This window comes from Chenopodium album, chromosome 26, assembly GCF_948465745.1.
Source record: "Chenopodium album chromosome 26, dcCheAlbu1.1, whole genome shotgun sequence".
Taxonomy (NCBI): domain Eukaryota; kingdom Viridiplantae; phylum Streptophyta; class Magnoliopsida; order Caryophyllales; family Amaranthaceae; genus Chenopodium; species Chenopodium album.
In genome coordinates this window covers 8,932,013-8,955,568 of record NC_137859.1, presented here as the reverse complement: position 1 = coordinate 8,955,568, position 23,556 = coordinate 8,932,013, and the positions used below count along the sequence as shown (strand labels likewise).

Here is a 23,556-nt window from a genome sequence, read left to right as displayed (position 1 = left end):
GTCGCCTATAAAGTGTATCTGTAAACCTGTATGCATGTCATTGTATATGCTGCAGCTAGTAAACTCTTTCACTCAACCATGCTACCCAGCGGGAACAAGTCATGAGTTTGTAACATTGGTGTAAAGCATTTCGTAGAAATGTACTCCCTAGTAGGCCAGACCAAAATTACTAAATGGTGAAAGAAGCAAATCTTAAACGTTGGAAGTAGAGGAGTCTGTTATTCGTATAAAAACCGCATAAGCAAGAACAGTTGGTTATTTATTTATTTTTATTCAAAATTAGATTGGATTCGATTGAAATGTTCTGAAAAATGGATTTTCGGATTGGGATTTTAACGTGAACAAACACAAAGTTTTCTAAATTGAAAGGATTTTCGGAGTATTGTTTATTTAAATCACTTGAATCTAATAGCAAGAATACATAATAAGCTAACACGATTAAAAAATCCGACTCAACTACCCAACACATGTTTTTGGGATTTTAACGTTAACCAATTTGTATTAGGGACAAGCTCCAAGTATAGTAGTTAATATTCATGCAGAGTTATGTTACTCGGACTCTTTATTTTACCTCAAGTACCCGTATCGGACCCTCGACTCTCGGACATGGGTATGACACTTGGACACTTTATTTTAGTTCAATATAGTAGAATATTTTCACAAAATGGCCAAGTTGGACACTTGGACATATACCCGAGTTAGACATGGGTACCCGAATCCGAGTAACATAACTGCAAAGTATCTAATGCGGATTGGATTGGGTTGGACCTAAGAGGATGTTGTTAAGGACCACCACAATACACATCTAAATAAAATTAAAACAAACATCCAACTTCTATTGCAGGGAAGGTAGAGCACACCAAAAATAAAAATTAACCCCTCAACATCAATCGGGGAGTACACTCATATTATGTATTGTTTCTTACAATAAATCCTATTTAAGGATACAAGTGATAATTTAGTTTTAAACCTTCTATGAGGTAGAATACAACAAAAATGCTATGATAAATATCTTTATCCGGGCTTCCTATTCTGTATCTAAAAAAGAGCAAGAATACAACAGGTCCTCACGGCCTAAACAGACATAAAGAGCACATTATAACTGATCTAGGACAATATATGACTACTATAAAAGAATGGTTTGACAAATCAACATATTCACCAGGAGTCACCTATTTTTTTGACACCGGTAATTCACAGAAAAAGTATAAGTTCACCACAAACAATCCAAAGCACACCGAGCTTTCCCCCACTACAAGGGTCTGCGCCGAAGACCAAATTTGTGTAATCTGGCAACTGTAAATATGAATGTCTCCACGAATGAATAGATACAGATATAGGCTGTAATGCAACGCCAATTGAATAAATAGCTGAACTGTTTGCCAAATTACTTGAGGTCACAGAAGCATTCATTATTCTCACTCCTGGTAAAAGAGATCTTGGCATTGTTTTGCATGGACCAGACTCTTTGGCTAAGATTTCCTTAACAGGTTGGTTACTGCCCAGGCATTGTAACAGAAGGCTTCAACTCATCTGCTCTCCGATCAAATCGAGACCGACAATCAGGAAAGTTATTCCTTGGAATAAAAGGAAATAAAAGTGAATTCCTTGGGCTGATAACAAGCTTCTAACTGAGGCAGTCAACAAAATAAATGCTAGGGTAAGTTCTTTTCTGTACAACCGATTTCTTTTGCTTTTCCCATTTTTCTTGCTCATGTTCAGCTTGTTCAACTCTTCAAGGCCCGAGTCTGATGCGGACCTTGGTAACATGGATGTGTTCACCGAAACTTCAGATTCCTTTTCAGATAAACCGAGTAGATCAGCTTCAGATGATCTTCCTGATTTCTTGGTTACTACCCACTCATAGGAACCTTGAAATCGAAATAATCCAGTAATCATGGCATTGAACTTGGTAACTGACATAGTGTTCTCAAATAGTAAATAGGGGACTATAAATGGGAATGATTGTGGAGCTGGAAGAATATTTAGCAGAGACATGAAACCAGGGACATAACAGACTACCCAAGCTGGTAAATGAGCTTCTGGGAGAAACATAGTCAATGGAAGAATGATGCAGAAGAGAGTGAAGGAATAGAAGGGTAGAATGAGCTTTCGAAGCAAAAAGAAAAGAAATATAAGGTTGAACTTCTTTGTCCAACTCACCTGAAACATAAAGAGAACATCAGAAAAGAAAAAAGTGTATTAGCAAGACAACAAAAAGGCTCATATTTTTGTTACTTTTACAGATGAATTAAAGAACATTTTATATTGCTAAATTACTCCAACAAGTAAAATATCAATTTAAATAAATTTCAACATTGAAGATAGCAGCCAGCAGGGAACGTTGATTAACTTTATTGAGGAGAGCGCTTGTAATGGCCACTTACAACTGCTAGTGCATGGGATCACTAAGAAAAAGATATAGGCTAGAACCAACAAAAACCTATCAATATTTCTTCCCAAAGAAAAATCCAAAGTTGATTGTATAATCCACTCACTATACAAAACTTACAAATTGATTAGCAACTCAGAAACAAAAGCCCATAAGAGATGTGGCTTACTCAAGAAGTCAAGCCCCAACTAAATTGTAAATTCAAATTATAATTGGGGGAGATCTGTACAACAGCAGAAATATGGTCTTGAAGCAGGCAAATAGCCAATATGTATAATTTCAAGAATCCAAAACAAGCTCAGTATGATGCCTCACTAGCAACAGGCCTTGCCCTAGTAATTAGTACTTTAGTAGTCATCATAGTTGTTGAAGGCCATGCTTTTTTATCTACAAGATGGGTTTCAATTTGATTCCCTTTCTTTGTGAAAAGATGTTACAGCTCAAAATTTCTCTTATAGCAACATAAACTCGCTTCACAGCTTCAGTTATATTTCTATAAAGTCTCCATAAATAATGAGTAATTACAAAAATTCTAGGGGCACTTTGATTCCCTCACCCTCTCCCCTCTCAAGGGTCTCGGCTATTGTGATGGTTACCCCCACCCCCAACAGTATTCTCTACAGTCCAACCCTCAATGACAAGTGAATTGGAAACTATATCAACAAGTATGGGTTCCTTTTGAATATAACATGACTAAACACATATAACAGTTCTCCTGCACAATCACTAAAACCTGATAATAACAGTTCCCAGGTTCCCCAACCCCAACCCATATTGACCTAGCCCAATCAACAACGAACACAACCTTAAATAATAAGCAGCAAGATTACAAAGGCAAAAAAAAGTAGAAAACAAGAGATGTAAATTTCGAGCCCAAACCAATGAGGATTAAACATATTGAGAAAACAAGGTCCATACCTTAGATCGAATTATTTCCATGAAGCACATACGAAATAATTGCATAGGACCAGAATGCCAGCGATGTTGTTGTTTCTTGTACGCTTCATAAGACTCAGGAAGCTCACAAAGGCACTGCAAATAATATTTCAATTTAGAACAAGCATACTTCATTATTTCATCAACATTTCAAATCATTGGTACTTCAGCATGTGCCAACCTCTACATCATTGAGAAAGATGAATTTCCATCCACAAAGATGAGCACGGACAGCAACATCCATGTCTTCAACAGTTGTCCTTTCAGACCAGCCACCACAATCCTCTAGAGCCTTGATTCTCCAAACACCAGCTGTTCCGTTAAAGCCAAAGAAGTTGATGAACACTCCATTTACTTGCTGCTCAACCTCGAAGTGAAAGGCCAGATTTATGTATTGCAATCTTGTCAGTAAATTTTCATCCTTGTTCACGAAAGCCCACCTTGTTTGGACTAACGCAAGGTCATCATTTCCCTTAAATACAAATAGGAGAAAAAAGAGAGCATTTAGATGAAGTGCAAATAGCTTATTATCTTTCAAACGAACCAGTACAGGACAATATGCAATGGTTCACCAATTTACTCATCTGAAATTTCTGACAGTATAGGCTAATAGGCCACTGATAACCAGGTTAACCCATAACTTTGAAAGACTAGTGTAAGAGTTGCATAAATGAAGGAAAATATCAGCAGCTCAACCAAAGTTTATCTACTCAAGCCTAAACAGTAGGAAGTACATAAAAAGAAAATAGAGTACCTTGAAATATGGGATAGTTTTCTTCAGAAAATCTGGTGTTGGTTGAAAATCAGCATCAAAGATTGCAACAAACTCGTAATCTTGGACATAGTCACAACTCATTGCAGATTTTAGATTTCCAGCTTTATAACCTGTCCGGATAAGCCGGTGCCTGTATATGATGCGTACACCCCTATGTTGCCACTTTTGAACTTCTGCTTTTATCAGCTGTTGGACTTCATGATCATCAGAATCATCCAAAACTTGCACAAGCATTCTTTCCCTAGGCCAGTCCTGGACACATGCTGCTCCAATGGAATTTTGATAGACCTGTTCAACATAAACCACATAGATTTAAGCAGGAGAAGATCAAATATGATCAAAGATGTTTCAACTATATCAGAAGACATGCATGTTAAATCACCAATGCCTCAGACTGTTGATACTACACACTTACACAGTACATGGTCTCATGACTAAGACAAGAGCATATCAACATACAGAAACTCATTTTATCTAGTTAGTAACTTCACTGCTTGATTCAAAAGGCAACAAACTTAAGTGTTCTATCTCCGATTCCAGCCCAGTTTTGCAAGCATATAATTATAATATTTTTAAGATGCAAATATCTGGGCAGCAAACGCATACGGAAAAAAGAAAGGATTTGGTCAAGTTAGGGAATAAAGGTAGAATAAAGCTCCAATTTTTAGGAATAGCAATTGAAATTTGCAGAAATGGATGGTCCTTCATGCTCATGTGTCACTATTTATGATACAAATTAAAGAAAAGGATTAAATGAACACATAAGGATAAAAGAATTACTCGTAATAATTTCCTACGAAGCTTGTTTAAAACAGACACTTAAAAGCTGGATTATGAAGAAAAATTGTTAAAACGTGTTATAATGTTAAGTTTAATTGACAAAAGCTTCAACAACAGCAAAGAAAAAAAGGTTTATTCTCGTGACAAAAGAAGGTAAGCAATGGAAACTAAGGACACTTGGAATTCAAAATCTTTCTAAATATAAACAAAAATAGATGTTCAATCAAGTCTCATTACACAGTAGTTACTATTATTTTTAGGCCTTAACATCATTTAATGATCTACTTCCTCCATTCCATGTATATGGCAACATGTAGAGTTTTATGCTTCCCAACGCACAACTTAAACCATTAAAATCTTTGATTGAATACAAGTAAATAAAAAAAAAATAAAAATAAAAATTAAAAAAAAAAAAAAAAAAAAAGTTGATACTTTGTATGTGCATAACAACACGACTTAACAAGACCCTATATGATGTATTTTTCGCTAAGTATAGATCATAGAAGACAGTCAAAATAATGAAACTGAATAGCGTAAAAGTCTAAATATTGTAATATTCATGGCATGAAAAGCATAAGCTAATTGTACTATTGACTTTCATTTCAACTCTATAAAGAACCACTAAAAATCTTGCTACATTATCGACTTAGTGCCACTTAATGGAACCTTTCTGCTGGTTAGTAAATAAACAGATGTAATATATATAAGAAGTCCCAAATTTTGTTAGCACAGTTATATTTTAACCTCGTCAGGCTACAAGACATCCATCTTATAGCATCCTTGACGCTTTTTCTCACTATGAATCTATGAGGACAATCAATAAAAAAGATATTAATATATTATCAATGGTATTGTCAAGATACTATAATGTTGAAACTTGAAAACAGTCCTCACAAGTATAAGAAGCTATCCTCACACGAGGTCTTTAGACAAAACCAGTCCTATGAACTCCCCTAGCTAGTTAAACTTAGAGAGAATTCTTGTCTCTGGTTGGCTGGCAAAAAAGATTTGACAGTATTGGTCACTCAAGATAGATTGCTTTAATTTGGCACTAATACACGTTTTACATTTCCTTCTTACCACCTTTTATGTGGTTAAACTATGGGAAGTCCAAAAGTCATGAAGAAAAAATCTTCTTTATGCTCTAATCTATAAAATTACTCTTTTTTAATATGGATTGGCAGTAAATACTGCCAACCAAGATTGGGGTTCCATAATGTTTAAAATGAGTGCTATTTGGAGGGAAAGGGAAGCTCAGAATTAGTAAAGCTACTTTGAGTATATTTCAAAAGATTCAGGCAGTCAGAAACCAAAAGGCCAAATTAAAGGGGCATCTGGTATTCAGATTATAACATCAATATGTGTGATAAAGATGTTACTTTGAGTAATTCTTTGTAATAAAGCTAGGAACTTGAAACATACTAGAATCTGAATATTTTATACTTTACAGGGAAAAGCTTCAATTACTCTCCTTAATGTTTTGGTATCATGGTTAGTAATAATCCAGTATGCCTTCACGAACACTAATCGGAATGAAAAGATTTCAATTTCAAGATAAAGATTGCAAATTTTTTAAGCTACTAACCACATCATGTGAATCTTCAACAATTAAGGCATGTTCATATTGTCAAATCATAATCCATCATCAAATTTACCCTTAACTCTACAATTCAACATTCTACTAAATCAAATTCTACAACTTTAATTCCTCTACACCTAATTCATAAATCAACTATCTCACCTACAATCAACACAATAAGATAGCAATAAAAACACTAAACTTAAAATCAAAACAAAAAACAGGGAAAATGAAACCTACATCATCTTACCTCCCTTTCATTGCACATAGGAATCTGCACCAAAACCATTGGAAAATCCTCCAAGCTATGATCCTCGGATTTCGACGAATACTCCATAACCGCGACCGGCTTAATCCCTCTCAATTTGATCCAAAAACAACCCAACATCAACACGGCACGGTCCACCGATTGCACCAGAAACAACACAATGCAGATATTCGACAAACTCTGCAATGGCGGAGCTAAATACTCCGCCCTAACTCTCAACCAACTAGCATAAACCAATTCAACAAACCCTAGCACCTCCGCCTTGTGCAACGATGGCGGACTAAAATGCCAGCCTTTAAAGTATGCAATCAACTCAAAACACAGCAAAATCAAGACCACACCTAACAACACCTTAATCAAACGATAAAACCTAGAATTCGACGAATGACGATGCGGCAATGGTGGCGAATCAGCAATTCGCCGATTCGCAGTTCGAATTAACGAGAGAAAAGAGGCGAAAATCGATGAAATAGAGTGAAGAAATTGCTGAACCTTCAATAAACAGAAGAACGAAAGTTGACGAACACTCCGAGTCCGATTCCGACGATCCTTGTGATTGACAGGCGATGAGATTGATTCAGTAGCAGAGATCTCAAGTTTGAGAAAATTAGGGTTTTCCGAGGTTGAAGATGAAGAAGAAGAAGAAATTGTACTAGCAGAAGTAGCAGAAGTTGTCAGATTGTTGTGAATCTCCTTTTGCTGCTTGTTCCACCATTCTTGAAACTCGGTGTTTGGAGGTCGAGGCATGGAGAAGAAAGAGAAGAGAAGAGAAGAAGAGAGAGAAAGACGAAAAAGCTTGAGGTAAGCTTCAATGGCGGAAAATCGAGATTTGATTTTGAGATATTTGATAATAATAATTTTATTTATTAAAATTAAATTGTGTGAAATTAGATCTGTTTTTTTTTATTTTTTTTATGTTACAGTCATGAGAAGTTGAGGAAGGGAGTGTGAAGGATGTGGGAGGGGTGTTCGTATTTTGTATTTTCTCTCTCCTCTGTCTGATTTAGTGATCCGAAGTTTAAGGGGGGATTAATTAAATAATGCTATAATTAGTAAATTCATTATTGTTTTACGCTGTACACCTCTAAACACAATTTTTTTTATTGTACTTTCAGTACATGGTTCAATGGTTGATGTATACTTGTATGCACGTTTGATGTGATTTTGTAACAACATTGCAAGGTTCAATGTTTTGGGGATGTATCGTCGGTTTTGGGTCTTGGACTCTTGGTTACGTTATTGGGTTACGACTGGAGGTGTTAATTTGGGTGTTCGGGTTGGATTTAGTGAAGTTAGATTGGGTCTATTTTAAATTTGACTCATTTTGAATTATTGTGTTGAAATAAGTTGAAATCCGAATTTGGTTTTATTTTTTCTGAGTCGGGTTGGTCAGGTCGATTATGAATACCTCTAGTTACGACTAGGACATGAAATGTTGTTGCGCTCATTAATTAAATTATGATGTATATGTGTGCGTATGTTGTATAGCCGGTTGTGTTATGTGTATTACAACCAAAATTAGTTTTTTATTTTACCTTGGTTATGTACTTATGTTACTTGTTGAACTAGTTACTGGATAAAATTTCTTCATCCATTAACCACATTTGTTGTTTTCTATTTATCTCCCTCTAACTCTCTTTGTTGACAACAACTTAAATAACTCTCTAGTGTGAGAAATAATGTAAAAAAACCATGTGATACATTTGCAAGTTTATCACGGAGATAAACTTGTTTTTCCTTTTAATGAACCTTTTTTTTTACAAGAAGAAAAAGATTTTATTTACTCCCTCCGTCCCTAAATTACATTCCTCCTTTTTATTTTTGGTATTCCAAAATTACATTCCTCCTTTCTATTTTTGGTATTCCAAAATTACATTCCTCCTTTCTATTTTTGGTATTCCAAAATTACATTCCTCCTTTCTATTTTTGGTAAAGTTTTTTTAGTAAATCAACTCTCTTTTTCTGTTTTATATTTAATGCTTTCTCACTCATCCTTTCCTAATCTCACTCATAATTCTTGTGTCAAATTACAATGAATATGATTGGTTAAAATTTTTTAATTAGGAGCATGTGATTGGTCCTTTTTTTTTTGCAAAGGATTGATGACATGTCATGAGTAATAACTAATCAATCTCTGTACTTCCCATTGCATTATCTAATTATTGTTATTTGTCTTATTCTTCCCTCCTTAATTCCCGTGTAAATTTCCAAAGAGGAATGTAATTTAGGGACGGAGGGAGTATGAAAGATAGTCAAACGGTACTTACAAACAATTCCTAGGAAATTTAAAATTCCAACATAAATACAAATTGTTTCGGGGTTTTTTGTGATTCCCTCGGATACTGGTCACGCTCTGCTGACAAAGACTCGGACACCTGCAAAATAACGAATATTCCGGTGTACGGAATATTCGCCTCCGACGCTCAAGTTAGTGAACGGAAACGGAAAAGGCTAGAGAGAGAAAGTAGAGAGAAGTTGGAGCTCTTTAATACTCTATATTTATGTTATGTCACAATCCCCCCTTCTCCCATCATAAATGATTGGGGTATTTATAGGGGTGGGAACATGTACCCCTCTAGGGTTTATGCCCTAGAATTTCGTGACATGATTGGCTGCGCAATCAGGAGTCGCCACGTGTCGTAGGGGGCGCCGTTTTACGGCTTTCAAGGTTTTCTCGGGATTTGGGCCTGAGGTCATCAGGGCCCTTTTCTCTTTCTGATTTCAGCATTGGGGCATTTAGAGATGGCTGACATGTGTCATCATGACTAGTGGACACGTGTCTCAATCTCATAGGGACACGTGTCGCCTGTTTATTGGGCCACGTGTCACTATAAAATTGGGCCACGTACCTGGGGTATTTTTACCCTAAACATTTGCCCCTCAGAGGGGGTGGCTCGTACACTTACTGGCCGCCTCCTCTGATCTTGCACTCTGGACGTCCTGGTACTCCGGGTTGGGTTCGCTTCCCATCTGCCCTGGACGTCCATATACTTGTGATTCAAGGCTCTTTCTGCTACGTGGACGTCCATATATTTTGCCCTGGACGTTCTCGTAGCCTGGAATGAGCTTGGCTTTTTGCTTATCTGGAGGTCCAAATTTTGTACTGGACGCTCTCGTACTCTGGAAGGAGTTGATCTCCTAACTGACCAGAACGACCACTTCAGTGGGACTGGACGTTCTGGTACTCTGGGAGTTGATCTCCTAACTGCCCAGAACGGCCACATCAATGGGACTGGACGTTCTGGTACTCTGGGAGGAGCCTATCTCCTAACTGCCCAGAACGGCCACTTCAATGGGACTGGACGTCCTGGTACTCTGGGAGGAGCTTATCTCCTAACTGACCAGAACGGCCACTTCAGTGGGACTGGACGTTCTGGTACTCTGGGAGGAGTTGATCTCCTAACTGACCAGAACGGCCACATCAATGGGACTGGACGTTCTGGTACTCTGGGAGGAGCCTATCTCCTAACTGCCCAGAACGACACTTCAATGGGACTGGACGTCCTGGTACTCTGGGAGGAGCTTATCTCCTAACTGACCAGAACGGCCACTTCAGTGGGACTGGACGTTCTGGTACTCTGGGAGGAGTTGATCTCCTAACTGACCAGAACGGCCACTTCAATGGGACTGGACGTTCTGGTACTCTGGGAGGAGCCTATCTCCTAACTGCCCAGAACGGCCACATCAATGGGACTGGACGTTCTGGTACTCTGGGAGGAGCCTATCTCCTAACTGCCCAGAACGGCCACATATCTTCTTTGGGGTAATCTGTGCTTCCATGATTTCAGACGTACTTCCTGGCTTTCTAATCATGCTTCGTACGTCTGAGAACTGGGCAGACGCTTTTCCTCTTAGATTTTCTCAATTTTTGGAGACTAAGTGCTGAAGATGTTAATTGTTCGTCTGGTCTCTTTCACAAGTTAACAGAACCCTAACGTCGTCCTGGCCCTTTCTTCGAGTAATTTCTCAAGAAATTACCGTTTGAATGTTTAGGCGGTAAAGACGGTTTTACCATTTTGCCCTCATGAATTCACTCTATAAATATGGGAGGTGAATTCTTATTTTCACACTTTACCCAATTGTGAATTCTAGAGAGAAGTCAGAGCGTTCTTGTGAGAGAAAGTTATTTTTCCCTTAATCTTCTAGAGCGCCGCCGTGAGTTTGAGTTTTCCGGGAATTTTTGAGTTTTCCGGGCAATCTTCAAGAACTTCACCACCACCTTCAGAACTTTCAGAACGTACAGAGGTAGGCCGTCTACATTTTCTCTTTTGTTTTCTTTTTGTTTTACTTCAATTCTGGATCCATACTCGGCTTCGTCCGACTCTTCTCATGAGGCCGGCCGTTCGCCTGGGACTGAGGAATCTAGAGTGGACGGAGAAGAGTTGTCTCCTCCTTGGAGTGAGTCTATGTCTGATGCGTACATACTCACCCCCACTTATTCTTCTCTGTCCCAACAGGCAATGGCGAGAACCATGCGTACGCGTGAGCTTCACGCGGCCAGGAACCCAGACGGAAGTCTGGTTCATCCTAGGGTCCCTTATGACCCTAGTGATCCAAGTACAATGGTGGAGACTGACTCCACCACCCAAACAACGACCGCCTCCACTGGCTCTCATCACTTGACCGTGGAGGTCACTTCTTCCTTCGAGGCACGCTTGCGAGCTGAAGGCGCCTCGTCCGCACTTGCTCCGGAACTTAGGTTCCCTCAACTTGCCAATTCAGTCATGGATGGGGCTGAACTGGTAGCCTGTATGGACAACCCTTCCAACCCTGGGGCGGACGCTTCTGGTTCGTCCGTCCCTTCTTCTTCTCAACCTCGGCCTCAACTGGGTGGGGCGGACAGACCCTTAACAGGAATCTCAATCCGCGAACCGTCCGCCCTGCCTATTCGCAACGCCCCTCCTTCGGGAAATGGGGCGGACCCTGCCGAGGATAAAGGCAAGCGTCCAATGGTCGAGGAGGACGTTCCTTCTTCAATGGGCGTTCCAAGCTCAAGGGGCCGAAGCTCGGCCGAGGCAGCAGATTTGGATAGAGTGCTGTCTTCGGAGTTTGGGAGTGCCCCTTCTCACCAAGTGGAAGAGGAGGAAGTTGAAAAAGAGGCCGTGGGTGAGACGGCCGAGGGCGAGGAGGCGGCCGAAGAAACCGTCGCCAACATTGATAACTTTAGGGACCCGTACGCCTGTACGGTTGGGGAGACAGCCCTAAAGTTTTTAAAGAAGGATTTTGAGAAGTATAAGGAGTCCCTCCATTTGGGGGAGGGATTCGAAATCCAAGTCCCCAGGAAGGCCATTGCTGTGGCTACCTGGGATGAGGAGAAGCCGCGCAAACGAGCGTTTTGCGTTTACAGGGCCGCCTTTGATGTGGGGCTCCGCTTCCCTCTTCACCCATTCGTCCGGACTGTCCTGGACGAGTACGACATCGGCCTCTTCCAACTGACGCCAAACAGTTGGTTGAACATCTTGGGTACTTAGTGACGTGCATCGCTAAGAAATTTACACCAGACTTTGCGGTCTTTTGTGAGATGCACTCACTCACCCGGCTGGAAAAGGAGGTGGATGGTTGGCTTGTCTTGAGTGCAACCAGGGATTACATGGTCGTGGTCGACCGTGTCAGTAAGTGGAGGGACTGGAAGCACCGCTTCTACCGTATCAAAACTCAGGACGCGGAGTTCAACCTCCGCATGAACAGGTGCCGTCCAGAGCCTATTTAACTCGGACGCGGAGACCTCAAGCCTGACAAGCCGCCCATCCACCCATGCCACGAACACCAGCTCGAGTACTTCAAAGTTAATCGAGTCAGGCGGGGCAACAAAACTGAACGGGTCCCTAGCCATTGGGTTCCACTTGCCAATTGGCTTAGGGACCCTATCTTCATGTCTGCGTACGGCCTGTACCAGAACATGCCCCAAGGTGGGCACCTAGATATATAAACTTTTCTGTACGCACATAGAATTCTTCAGAAAAATATTCTAACACTTTTGCTTTCTGTTTTTGCAGCGGAGGCGTACGCTATGCTTGACTCGGCCCAAAAAGCAGAGGTTGAGATGTCCGAAGTGGACTTGGCCAGATACAAGGCTCGCTTCAAGATGTACGAGCAACTCAAAGAGGTAAACACTTAGCTTATTTTTTGAATTTCTCATCTCTTAATGCGTCCGTTCTGCTATATTGGAAGGAACCTACTTCCTGAGTTCGCACGGACGCTTCATGTCCGTTCACGCATGCTGGAAGGGAGCTCCTTTCCCAAATCGCACGGACGCCATCAAATTTTTCTAACTTGGCGTTTTTGCAGACCTCCTCTTCCACCCCGAAGGCCAGGCGGAAGCAGCCGGCCACGTCCACTCCTGATGCGAACGCATCCAAGAGGAGAAAGACGGTTGCTTCCAAGACGTCTTCTCACGCAGCGGCAATGGCAAAGTCGCAGACTGCTACAACGCAGTCTAAAGGAGAACAACCCCGGCTGACACAAAGCGGGGCCTCCAAGCCCATGGAACCTGTTGCTGGTCAGGTCCGTGATGAGTCCGTCCCTTCGGACGGTGGGGATAGGTTAACCCCAGAACAAATAACCGGTTGCTGGATCGGGACGGTGCTGGTCAACCCGCCGTCCAGCGACGCTGAAGGGAGCCGTCTGGAGGAGGAGGAGGAAGCTCCTTTACCGCCTCCTCCCGCCAATCTTTCTCCTCCAACCTTCTCCACTGGTTAGCCATCTTTTTCTCACTTTTTATAAGTCCTTGTTGTAAAATTCAGCTAACTTTTCTTACACGGTCGTCCGCAGATATATCAGAGGAGATGCAGTTGAAGGTACCCGGCCAGTCACTGACTGGCGCGGACAGGAAGGCCATGCGCGAGGCCATGGTTCGCGCGGTCCCACAAGCGCAGCGAGATAAGCTGCGGGGGATCAACGAAGGCTTCCTCGGCCCCATGCTAAACTGCAGCGCCGAGGTATACTTCTATCTCCTTATGTTTTTGCTTTCCAACACTTAGCCAATTTTTCCATATTTTTGACTAAGTTTCTTCCTTCTGTCCGCAGCTCTTCCTCCGTTTGAACGCCTTCCTAGATTGGAAGGACAAGGAGAACGAACGGTTGAAGAACGCTTGGATTGAAATCAGGAAAGCCGAGGACGCTGTAACTGGGACGGCCGCCGTCCAAAGGGTACACTTTGAGACCCAAATAACCGCGCTGTCTGACAAAGCGGCGCGGCAAACAGAGGACCTGGTCAAACTGGGCCAGGCACTCGAACAGGAGTCCTTGGCCAGGGAGGCCATGAGGGTTGAAAGGGACGAGGCCGTCCTGGAAAAGGAAAAATGGAGGTTGGGCTTCGAGGCGTCCGAGGCCCTGAAGAGCGAGCTGAAGATGGCACAAGCCAACCTTAAGTCTGCGCTAGATGAGGCGGACGCGCTGAAGGCCGAGGTGGAAACCCTAAAGAAGTCCCTTGCGGACTATGAGGAGCAACTTAAAACTCCTCGGCCGATCAGCGTTGAAGAAGTCATCCGCATCGAGCAAAATGCTGAAGACAGGCTTAAGGCATACTTCTTTGATGCCTTCAACTTGATGGTGGACGAAGGTGAAGCCGCCTATTACGAGGAACGCTTCAAGAAGCGGCTTCAGTACGTCTGCCTTAAAGAAGAGGCAAGGAAGGCCGGCATGCCTCCTCCAGACCTAGTAGTTACTTCCCCCGAGTCTGGAGGGGAAGGGGATGAGGAGGAGGAGGAGGCGGACGAAAAGGATGTCCCGGCCAAGGACGCGAAGACAGCGAAGGAGCCTGCCACAGATAATACGGCTAAGTAGAGCTCAGGTCCTCCAGCAGCCGTCTGCTCAGCTTTCCTTTTCCTTTCAGCTTACTATGTACTTAGTTTATTTTGTACTACTCTCTCTTTTTTTTTTGTTCTTCTTCTGAGGCCGCCTGTATAAGCGGTTATGTAAACATTTTGGCCGCCTTTGTGCGGTCTTATTAATGAGAATTTTGTCCGCCTTGTTGGCGGTTCTTACTTCTGTTTCATACTTAGCAGTTTTTTGCAAATTTTCTGCTTTTTGCAAGTTTTCCGTACGTCTCAGTATTATGCCTTTTCGTACGTTCCTAGGGGTATGCCCCTTTATTCGGTGTTCGCCTAGTCCATTTTCTAAGTGGTTTGATTAACTTGGTAGTTTTTATGCCTTAAAAGGGCATGACGGCTAGCAAGTTAATCAAATCATAGTAATGATTGCCCTTGGGCTAGGTGAAGCACCGAATTAATTTAATTGGCCGTTCGGCTATCATTGTACGAGTAGTCCGTTGAATCTATCGCTCGGACGTACCTTAGAAATCCCAAGTATTATCTCAACTCAGAGATTCCTTGATTGGCCGGGCTAAATGCCTAGGTATGCCCTTGCCCTATTTGTAAAGGACACTTGTTCTCTGCACAAGTTCAGGATACCTTGCCTTAATCGTCCGCCTAGAATTGGGCGGACGCATTGATCTCTGAATTAAATCAGTTTTTTTTTTTTTTTTTTTTTTTTTTTTTTGTGTGTGGCCGAGTTGCTATATTGGGAGCAACCTTGCTTCCTTTTTAACTCGGCCATTCAAAAAGAATGATAAGCCGTGTTACTATATTGGAAGCAACCTTGCTTCCTTATTAACTCGGCCATTCAAAAAGAATGGTAGACCGTGTTACTATATTGGAAGCAACTCAGTGAAACATTTCATTCGGCCATTAATTATAAAAACAACAAATAATTCAACAATGCCTGACTTCATTAATTTTTGTCAAAAGTACATTGTTGTGGCCGTACGGCTTTAATTACAAGGCTCGGTCAGTAGACCTAGCTGTATAAACAGCTTTTTGGCTAAGTACTTGAAGAAACTAAGCTCAAACATGATACTTTTTCAGGTTATCAGTGTTCCATGTCCGTGGGATCTGACGGCCATCAATTGCCTCAAGGCGATATGTGCCGTCTCGGACTTCTTCCCTGATTCTTTACGGTCCCTCCCAGTTTGGAGTCAACTTGCCGTCCTCATTGGCACGGCCAACAGCTTCCATTTTTCTCAACACTAGATCCCCCATCTTGAGCGGCCGCTTAGACACTCGGCGGTTATATGCCCTCGTCATCCTTAAGCGATAAATCTCATGCCTAAGCGCCGCATTGCCCCTAGCTTCCGGAAGGAAATCTAGGGCGGTCTTCATGGCCTCCCAATTGGCCAATTCATCATAAAGCATTACCCGCAAAGTGGGCTCGTACATTTCAATTGGGAGTACAGCCTCAGCTCCATAGACCAAAAAGAATGGAGTCTCCCCTGTAGAACTCTTTGCTGTTGTCCGTATGGACCATAGCACATTGACCAGCTCGTCTGCCCATAGGCCGCCTGCCTTTTCAAGCTTGCGCTTGATCCCATTTGCAATCAACTTGTTATAGGCCTCAACTTGACCATTGGCTTGTGGTCGGCCGACCGAGGCAAAGCAATGGATAATGCCTTGGTCTCCCAACCATTCTTTGAGTTGACGCGTCTCAAACTGGGGTCCATTGTCGAACACCATTGACTGAGGCACCCCATACCGAGTGATTATGCTTTTCCAAATGAAGGCTGACACATCCGTCCATTTAATGCCCCGGACGGCCTCAGCTTAAACCCATTTAGTGAAGTAGTCTACTGCCACTAATACATACCGTCTCTAGCCGGATGCAGGAGTATACGGTCCCAAAATGTCCATGCCCCATTTGGCAAAGGGAAGTGGACTACTGATGGCTGATAGACTATTTGCTGGACGATGAATAAGGGTTGAAAATCTCTGGCACTTGTCACATTTTTTCACCATTTTCATGGCGTCCGTCTTTAGGCTCGGCCAGTAATATCCCAACTGTGTCGCCTTTTCAGCTAAGGCTCGGCCTCCTATATGCGAACCACAATGCCCCTGATGAAGGTCATCCAACACATCATGCCTGATAAGTGTTTTATTTGTCCACTTATCATGGCTTTTTAAAACACAATTTTGTACTCTTTCCCCTACTTTAATCCCTTTTTCTAACTCCTCTTGTGCTAATTTGCATCTTTTGGCTTCCCCGTTTCTTTTTATGTGTGTGCTCGTGCTTGTAGGTACGATGAAAAATGGGCTAATAGCATACGCATGAAGAAATACTCTTTGGAAGCAAAGGAAAGCAGGAGCGGGCGTGCAGCCTTTTAGGAGCGGGCGCTCCTGCCTGAACTGCCACATTCTGCCTCCCCTGCACTTTTAGGAGCGGGTGTGCACCTATTTAGGAGCGGGCGCTCCTCCCTGTTTTCCTACAAACTGCCTCAAACTGGTGCAAGAGGAGAGGGCGTGCAGAGAGCCCAGGAGATGGCGCTCCACACCCAGGAGCGGGCGCTCCTCCTTATAGGAGCGGGCGCTCCTTCTGTTCTGAAGCTCGATTTTGACGGATTTTACGATGTAACTTTTGGGCATATAAATACGACCCTTGGCTTCAGTTTTCTGGATCTTCTTTTCCTTTTAGTTTTCTTAGGCCCTCAGTTCTCTCAACCCTCATTTATTAGCTTAGAACTTCTCAACTCAATCATTGTAGTAGATTAATTGAAGATTGTCCTCTTGAATTCAACAATTTCTCAACTTTGAAGCATTTTAAGTAATCTCTTTCCTCTATCTCTTACTCTTTAATTTCAGTTTTTATTTACTTCGAATTGTTAATTTCTCTCTTGATCTTGCTTAATTGTTGTTGCATGTCCAATCTACTTATTTCCTACTACTCCTCTTAACTTGTTAACTTAATGTTTGGATTAGAACTTGTTGTTTTGATGTCCCTCACCATGTTTAGTGAGTAGTTAATTAGCTAGGGGTTGGGTGAAGACCCAACCAAGCCATGGGTTGATTGATGTTTGTGCTTGCATGTTCATTTTGGATTGATAATTGATTGTTAAAGAGATGGTTAATTGCATGTGTAATTGGATGGCCACTTATTGCTCATGTATTCACTTCTATGCTTGCATTGAGAGATGAAGTCTAGTTGTGAGCCTTTTCTTATATGGTTATGCTAATCTCCTCTTGATTATGGTTCCTTGTTTGAATGATGTAGTAGTCTTAGTTGCAACAATTAGGTGAGAAATCTCAATTGCTTGTGCTTTAATGCTTTCTTGGACCGATCGAAAGACAAACCCGAGTTAGTAGTCTACTTCTCATTGTTAAGACTTGGTTGGCCTATCTTGTTAGTTGAGTTTGGCTTAGGAATGCTTAGTGTTGTGGCTTCGAAAGAAGGTAACGTTGAGTGCCCTCTCTATCACCCAATTTGTGTTCGTGCTTGCCTATTGATTTGATCCGTTGGTCTGGTTGGAGTCGATCCCTATTCCCCCCTAGTGTTTGTCTCCATAGTAGTTATCTAATCAAAACCCCCAATTTGTGACCGAACTAGATTGCAACCGTTTCATACTCTCGGTGTATGATAAGTGTTTTATTTGTCCACTTATCATGGCTTTTTAAAACACAATTTTGTACTCTTTCCCCTACTTTAATCCCTTTTTCTAACTCCTCTTGTGCTAATTTGCATCTTTTGGCTTCCCCGTTTCTTTTTATGTGTGTGCTCGTGCTTGTAGGTACGATGAAAAATGGGCTAATAGCATAAGCATGAAGAAATACTCTTTGGAAGCAAAGGAAAGCAGGAGCGGGCGTGCAGCCTTTTAGGAGCGGGCGCTCCTGCCTGAACTGCCACATTCTGCCTCCCCTGCACTTTTAGGAGCGGGCGTGCACCTATTTAGGAGCGGGCGCTCCTCCCTGTTTTCCTACAAACTGCCTCAAATCGCTGCAGGAGGAGAGGGCGCGCAAGAGACAGGAGAGGGCGCTCCAGCCTGAGGAGCGGGCGCTCCTCTATGTAGGAGCGGGCGCTCCTACATGCAGACCCGACTTTTTGGGCGGATTTTACAATGTTATTTCGGGGTGTATAAATACGACCCTTGGCTTCAGTTTTCTGCATCTTCTTCCTTGGAGAAGATCACCTTCTTCCCTTTAGTCTTCTTAGGCCCTTAACTCTCTAAACTCTTATTAATTAGCTTAGTTTCTCTCAAACTCTATCATTGAAGTAGATTAATTGAAGTTTGTATTCTTCCTTTCAACATTTTCTCAACCTTGAAGCTTCATTAGTAATCTCTTTCCTCTATCCCTTACTCATTATTTTCTGTTTTTAATTCCTTGAATTGTAGATTTCTCTCTTAATCTTGGTTAATTGTTGTTGCATGTTCAATCTACTTTGTTCTTACTACTCTCTTCAATTTGTTAGATTAATTTTGAATTTAGATATTGTTGTTAGAATGTTCTTCACCATGTTTAGTGAGTAGTTTCTTAACTAGGGGTTGGGTGGAGACCCAACCAAGCCATGGGTTAATTGATGTTTGTGTTTGCATGTTCATTTTGGGTTGATGATTGATTGTTAAAGAATTGGTTAATTGCATGTGTAATTGGATGGCCACTTATTGCTCATGTATTCACTTCTATGCTTGCATTGAAAGATGAGGTCTAGATGTGAGCCATTTCTTGTATGATTATGCTAAATTCCTCTTGATTACGGTTCCTTGTTTGGATGATGTAGTAGTCTTAGTTGCGGTAATTAGGAGAGAAATCCCAATTATTTGTGCCTTAGTACTATCTCGAACCGATCGAAAGACAAACCCGAGTTAGTAGTCTACTTCCCATCGTTAAAACTTGGTTGGCCTATCTTGTTAGTCGAGTTTAGTTTAGGAATGCTTAGTGTTGTAGTTTCGAGAGAAGTGAACCTTTTCTTGTATGATTAAACCGAATTTCTATCTTGATTACGGTTCCTTGTTTGGATGATGTAGTAGTCTTAGTTGCGATAATTAGGTGAGAAATCCCAATTATTTGTGCCTTAGTACTATCTCGAATCGATCGAAAGACGAACCCGAGTTAGTAGTCTACTTCCTATTGTTAAGACTTGGTTGGCCTATCTTGCTAGTTGAGTTTGGTTTAAGAATGCTTAGTGTGGTGGCTTCGAAAGAAGACAATGTTGAGTGCCCTTTCTATCACCCAATTTGTGTACATGCTTGCCTATTGTTTTGATTCATTGGTTTGGTTGGTGTCGATTCCCATTTCCCCCTAGTGTTTGTCTCCATATAGTAGTTATTTAATCAAACCTCCCATTTGTGACCGAACTAGATTACAACCGTTTCATATTCTCGGTGTACTCATACCCATTCCCTGTGGATACGATCCTTTACTTGCCCTAGACTTGTCTTAGGTTAGTTTAGGTAGAAATAGTGTTTGGCTTGAGGGTGATTGTCCAACGACCGAATACCCCCCTCTACCAAAATGGCGCCGTTGCCGGGGACTGGCGTTAAGCATTGAGTTACTTATGAGATATGTGAGACTAGTTCATTTGTATAGTTTTATTTTTCTCTGTTTTCTTTGACTAACCTACTAATCTCTCTTCTAGTCTTCTTTGTTTATGCCCAAACGCAGCAATAGGACACTTCCTCTAGTGTCGTTGAATCTTGAGCTTGAAAAAGTAGTAAGGGCAAATCGAAGAGAAAAGAGGGTGATAGCTAGTGGTGCTACATCAAGTGAGCCACAAGTGGTAGTTGAGTCCGATCATTCTAGTTCTAGTGAGTCTAGTGGAGACACCATTCCATTAGAGTCACCAAGGACAAATTCTCCAACTTATCCACCTCTTCACCAATTTGAAATGGCCGCTCCGAACAAGACTTTAAGAGAGTTTGGTGTTCCTCCTCCATATCAAGAAGCAAGTGGGATTGCTACTCCCGCTATTGAAGCAAACAACTTTGAGATAAGGCCCGCCCTTATCACCTTGATTGAGGGTCATCAATTCTCCGGGGCAAAGCATGAAGATCCCATTGCACATCTCAAGAAATTCACACGGTATTGTAGCACCGTGAAGGCAAATGGGGTGACTCCGGAGTACATTCTCTTAAGCATGTTCAAATTCTCTTTAACGGGCAAGGCAAGTGATTGGCTTGATAGATTGCCTTCAAACTCATTGAATACTTGGAATGAGGTGACTTCGGCATTCCTTGGGAGGTTCATACCTCTTGGGAAAACGGCGGAGTTGAGGTCCAAGATATCTAACTTCCAACAAGAGCCCGACGAATCCCTCTATGATGCTTGGGAGAGATTCAAGAGCTACCAACAACAATGCCCCCACCATGGCATGGAAAATTGGCTCTTGCTCCATGGGTTTTATAGAGGACTCTTGAGATCGGACCGCATACTCTTGGATGGAGCATCGGGAGGACCTATCATGAACAAGCCACCCACGGAGGCACTAAAGATCATTGAGGATGTAGTTCAAAACTACACCGATTGGAGCCCCGATGAGAGAAGAACTTCCAAGAAAGGAGGAAAGTATGAGGTAAATGCTATAAACATGATTAATTCAAAATTAGATGCTTTATCTTCTAAGTTTGATCAATTGCAATCCTCTTCTCTATCCCCTTCCCCACGTCAAAATTCGCATGCGTCTAGTTCATTGAATGAAAACATGTCAATACAAATGATGTCTTGTGATGCTTGTGGAAGTGATGATCATGTGACTTCGGAATGCTATTTGCTAAATGATGCATGTTCCCCCTCCCCTTCCATGGAACAAGTAAATGCAATTAACAATGGTCAAACCAATCCTAGGTATGACCCTTATTCCAACACCTACAATGAGGGATGGAAACATCACCCAAACTTTGGTTGGAAAGGGGGCCAAACCCAAGGAAATGGTCAAGGTCAATATAGTGGCCAAAGGAATGTTCAAAATAATCAAGGAAACTATAGGAACCAAGGTAATGGTAACTATGTGTCAAACAACCAAGTAAATCAACAAAATGACAATAGGTATCACCAAAGAGGTCAATTTTCGTCTAATCATAACCCACCCGGTTTTAATGGAGGAAATAGACCTACCCTTGCTCCTATCCCTCAACCTCCTCTCCAACTTCAAGCTCCCCCTCCTAAGTCAAGTCTAGAAACAACAATGGAAAAATTTGTTAATGCTCAAACCAAGAAAACCAATGACTTAGAAGAGACTATCAAGCAAGTGCAAGTTCACAATAAGATGCTAGAAACTCAATTAACTCAACTAGTTAATGCACTTAAAAGCAACAATTCTAGCACCTCTTCGCCTAGTCAAGAAGAACATTGTAAGGCAATCATGACTAGATGTGGGACTAGCATAGATGAAACTCCACCCATGAGCTTGCAAAAAGAGAGTGAAAATGAGGAGGTTAGAGAAGGAAAACAATGTGAGGAGTCTAAGTCAAGTGAGGATGAGATGGTTGTCATGAGTGAGTCCACCACGGTGAGCTTAACCGAAAATTGTAGTGCAATTATCAAAAACCACTCTCCCACTAAACTAAAAGATCCCGGAAGTTTCTCTATTCCTTGCTCTATCAAGAACGTTTCCTTTGAAAATGCCCTGTGTGATCTAGGAGCTAGTGTGAGTTTGATGCCTTTTTCGGTTTATGAGAAGCTTGGTATAGGTGGTTTGGTACCCACTAATGTCACTCTTCAACTTGCCGATGGATCCACCAAATTCCCTAAGGGTAAGGTTGAGGATGTCCCTCTCAAGGTAGGTAATTTCACCATTCCGGTTGATTTTATTGTGCTAGGAATGACGGAAGATCCCCTCACCCCTATTATCCTAGGTTGGCCTTTCTTGGCAACGGGTGGTGCAATCATTGATGTTAGGGAAGGAAAACTCACATTAAATGTGGGTGATGATGAATTTTGTCTTACCATTGACCCTAAGAGAGGATGTCCTTCCCCCATGAAAAATTGCATGACCTTAGAGGCTATTAGTGATAATGATTTGCATATGTTGAGAATTCTTTGTGCTACTAATCCACTTTTCAATGTTCATGAGTCAAAGCAAGGTTTGGATAGGTTTGATGAGGTGATTGCCATGCTTGCTTGCCTCAAGACTATGCTTGAAGATGGTGAGTCCGACGCTCATAAGGATGAAGGAGGTGACATCAAGGCTTCCAAGAAGAAGAGGAAGGGAAAGTCAAAGAGAAAAAGGAAGAAGAAGGATTCAAAGAAAAATGACGAAAATGAATTTGTTGTAGGTATTAGTCAAGAAAACAATTTGGTTTTGCCCAAGATGGCAAGTTGTAACAATGAAAACAATGGTGACAATTTGGTTTCGAACTTTATCCCACCTTGAGGATACTTTTCGAATTTGCGTCAAGCTAGTGACGTTAAAGAAGCGCTCCCGGGAGGCAACCCGAGTATTTTTGCTTTTACTATAAAAAAAAAAAAAAAAAAACGAGAGAGAGAGATGAAAGAGCTTAAACTAACACTTAACATTTTGAATGCTTTGTTTAGTGTTTTGTTTTGATATAGGTAATTTGCTTGGAGAAAAGAAAAAGAGGCAGATTCGGAAACTCCAGATAGGAGCGGGCGCTCCTACCCGAGTGCACGCCCGCTCCTACTAGCAGCAAACAGGCAGGAACTCCAGCAAATTGAGGAGCGGGCGCTCCTGAAGGAGTGCACGCCCGCTCTTCTATATCAAAAACTGGGCAGAAACTTTAGAAAATGTGGGAGCGGGCGCTCCTTACCACCTGCACGCCCGCTCCTATATTCAGCTCTCGAGAAAAAAAAAAAAAAAAAAAAAAAAAAAAAAAAATTGAGTTTTGGAAAAACTGGCAGAAACTCCAGAAATTGTAGGAGCGGGCGCTCCTAACACCCTGCACGCCCGCTCCTACTGACGATAAGGAACCAGAAGGTTCTTCAAAAGGCAGGAGCGGGCGCTCCTCTTCTTAGGAGCGGGCGCTCCACCCCTGCCGTGTAAAAAAAAAGGGATTTCCCTCTTATCCCTTTTTACCCACTTTTCATCTCCCACCTCTCATTCACCACATT

General features: G+C 41.9%; 2 protein-coding genes and 1 non-coding gene across 3 annotated transcripts; 1 reads left to right on the top strand and 2 right to left on the bottom strand.

Moving 5' to 3' along the window:
- Window positions 1–866: 866 nt before the first annotated feature.
- On the bottom strand, window positions 867–7,711 carry LOC145616557 (putative xyloglucan glycosyltransferase 6). The gene is made up of 5 exons (XM_081671304.1): window positions 6,713–7,711; window positions 4,083–4,391; window positions 3,510–3,800; window positions 3,311–3,424; window positions 867–2,163 (listed from the first exon to the last, which is right to left on the bottom strand). Exons 1-5 carry the CDS (start codon window positions 7,475–7,477, stop codon window positions 1,525–1,527), a joined length of 2,118 nt encoding a protein of 705 aa, XP_081527430.1. The 5' UTR covers window positions 7,478–7,711; the 3' UTR covers window positions 867–1,524.
- A 12,429-nt stretch (window positions 7,712–20,140) lies between these two features.
- Window positions 20,141–23,132, top strand: LOC145616760 (uncharacterized). The gene is made up of 3 exons (XM_081671491.1): window positions 20,141–21,983; window positions 22,128–22,664; window positions 23,041–23,132. The coding sequence occupies exons 1-3, from the start codon at window positions 20,141–20,143 to the stop codon at window positions 23,130–23,132; spliced, it is 2,472 nt and encodes an 823-aa protein (XP_081527617.1).
- LOC145618712 (small nucleolar RNA R71) lies at window positions 20,756–20,862 on the bottom strand. Its single transcript, XR_014107978.1, has one exon. It is a non-coding gene; the product is annotated as a small nucleolar RNA R71 (small nucleolar RNA).
- Window positions 23,133–23,556: the final 424 nt, after the last annotated feature.

Excerpts from the sequence above, each read along its gene's own strand:
- LOC145616760 (XM_081671491.1), top strand. The coding sequence starts at position 20,141 with ATGCCCAAACGCAGCAATAGGACACTTCCTCTAGTGTCGTTGAATCTT. Across the intron at positions 21,984-22,127 it reads GGATGAGATGGTTGTCATGA|GAGCTAGTGTGAGTTTGATG; the intron begins GTGAGTCCACCA and ends TGTGTGATCTAG. Across the intron at positions 22,665-23,040 it reads CGCTCATAAGGATGAAGGAG|GTAATTTGCTTGGAGAAAAG; the intron begins GTGACATCAAGG and ends GTTTTGATATAG.
- LOC145616557 (XM_081671304.1), bottom strand. The coding sequence starts at position 7,477 with ATGCCTCGACCTCCAAACACCGAGTTTCAAGAATGGTGGAACAAGCAG. Across the intron at positions 3,801-4,082 it reads AAACTATCCCATATTTCAAG|GGAAATGATGACCTTGCGTT; the intron begins GTACTCTATTTT and ends TTTGTATTTAAG. Across the intron at positions 3,425-3,509 it reads TCTTTCTCAATGATGTAGAG|TGCCTTTGTGAGCTTCCTGA; the intron begins GTTGGCACATGC and ends TATTATTTGCAG.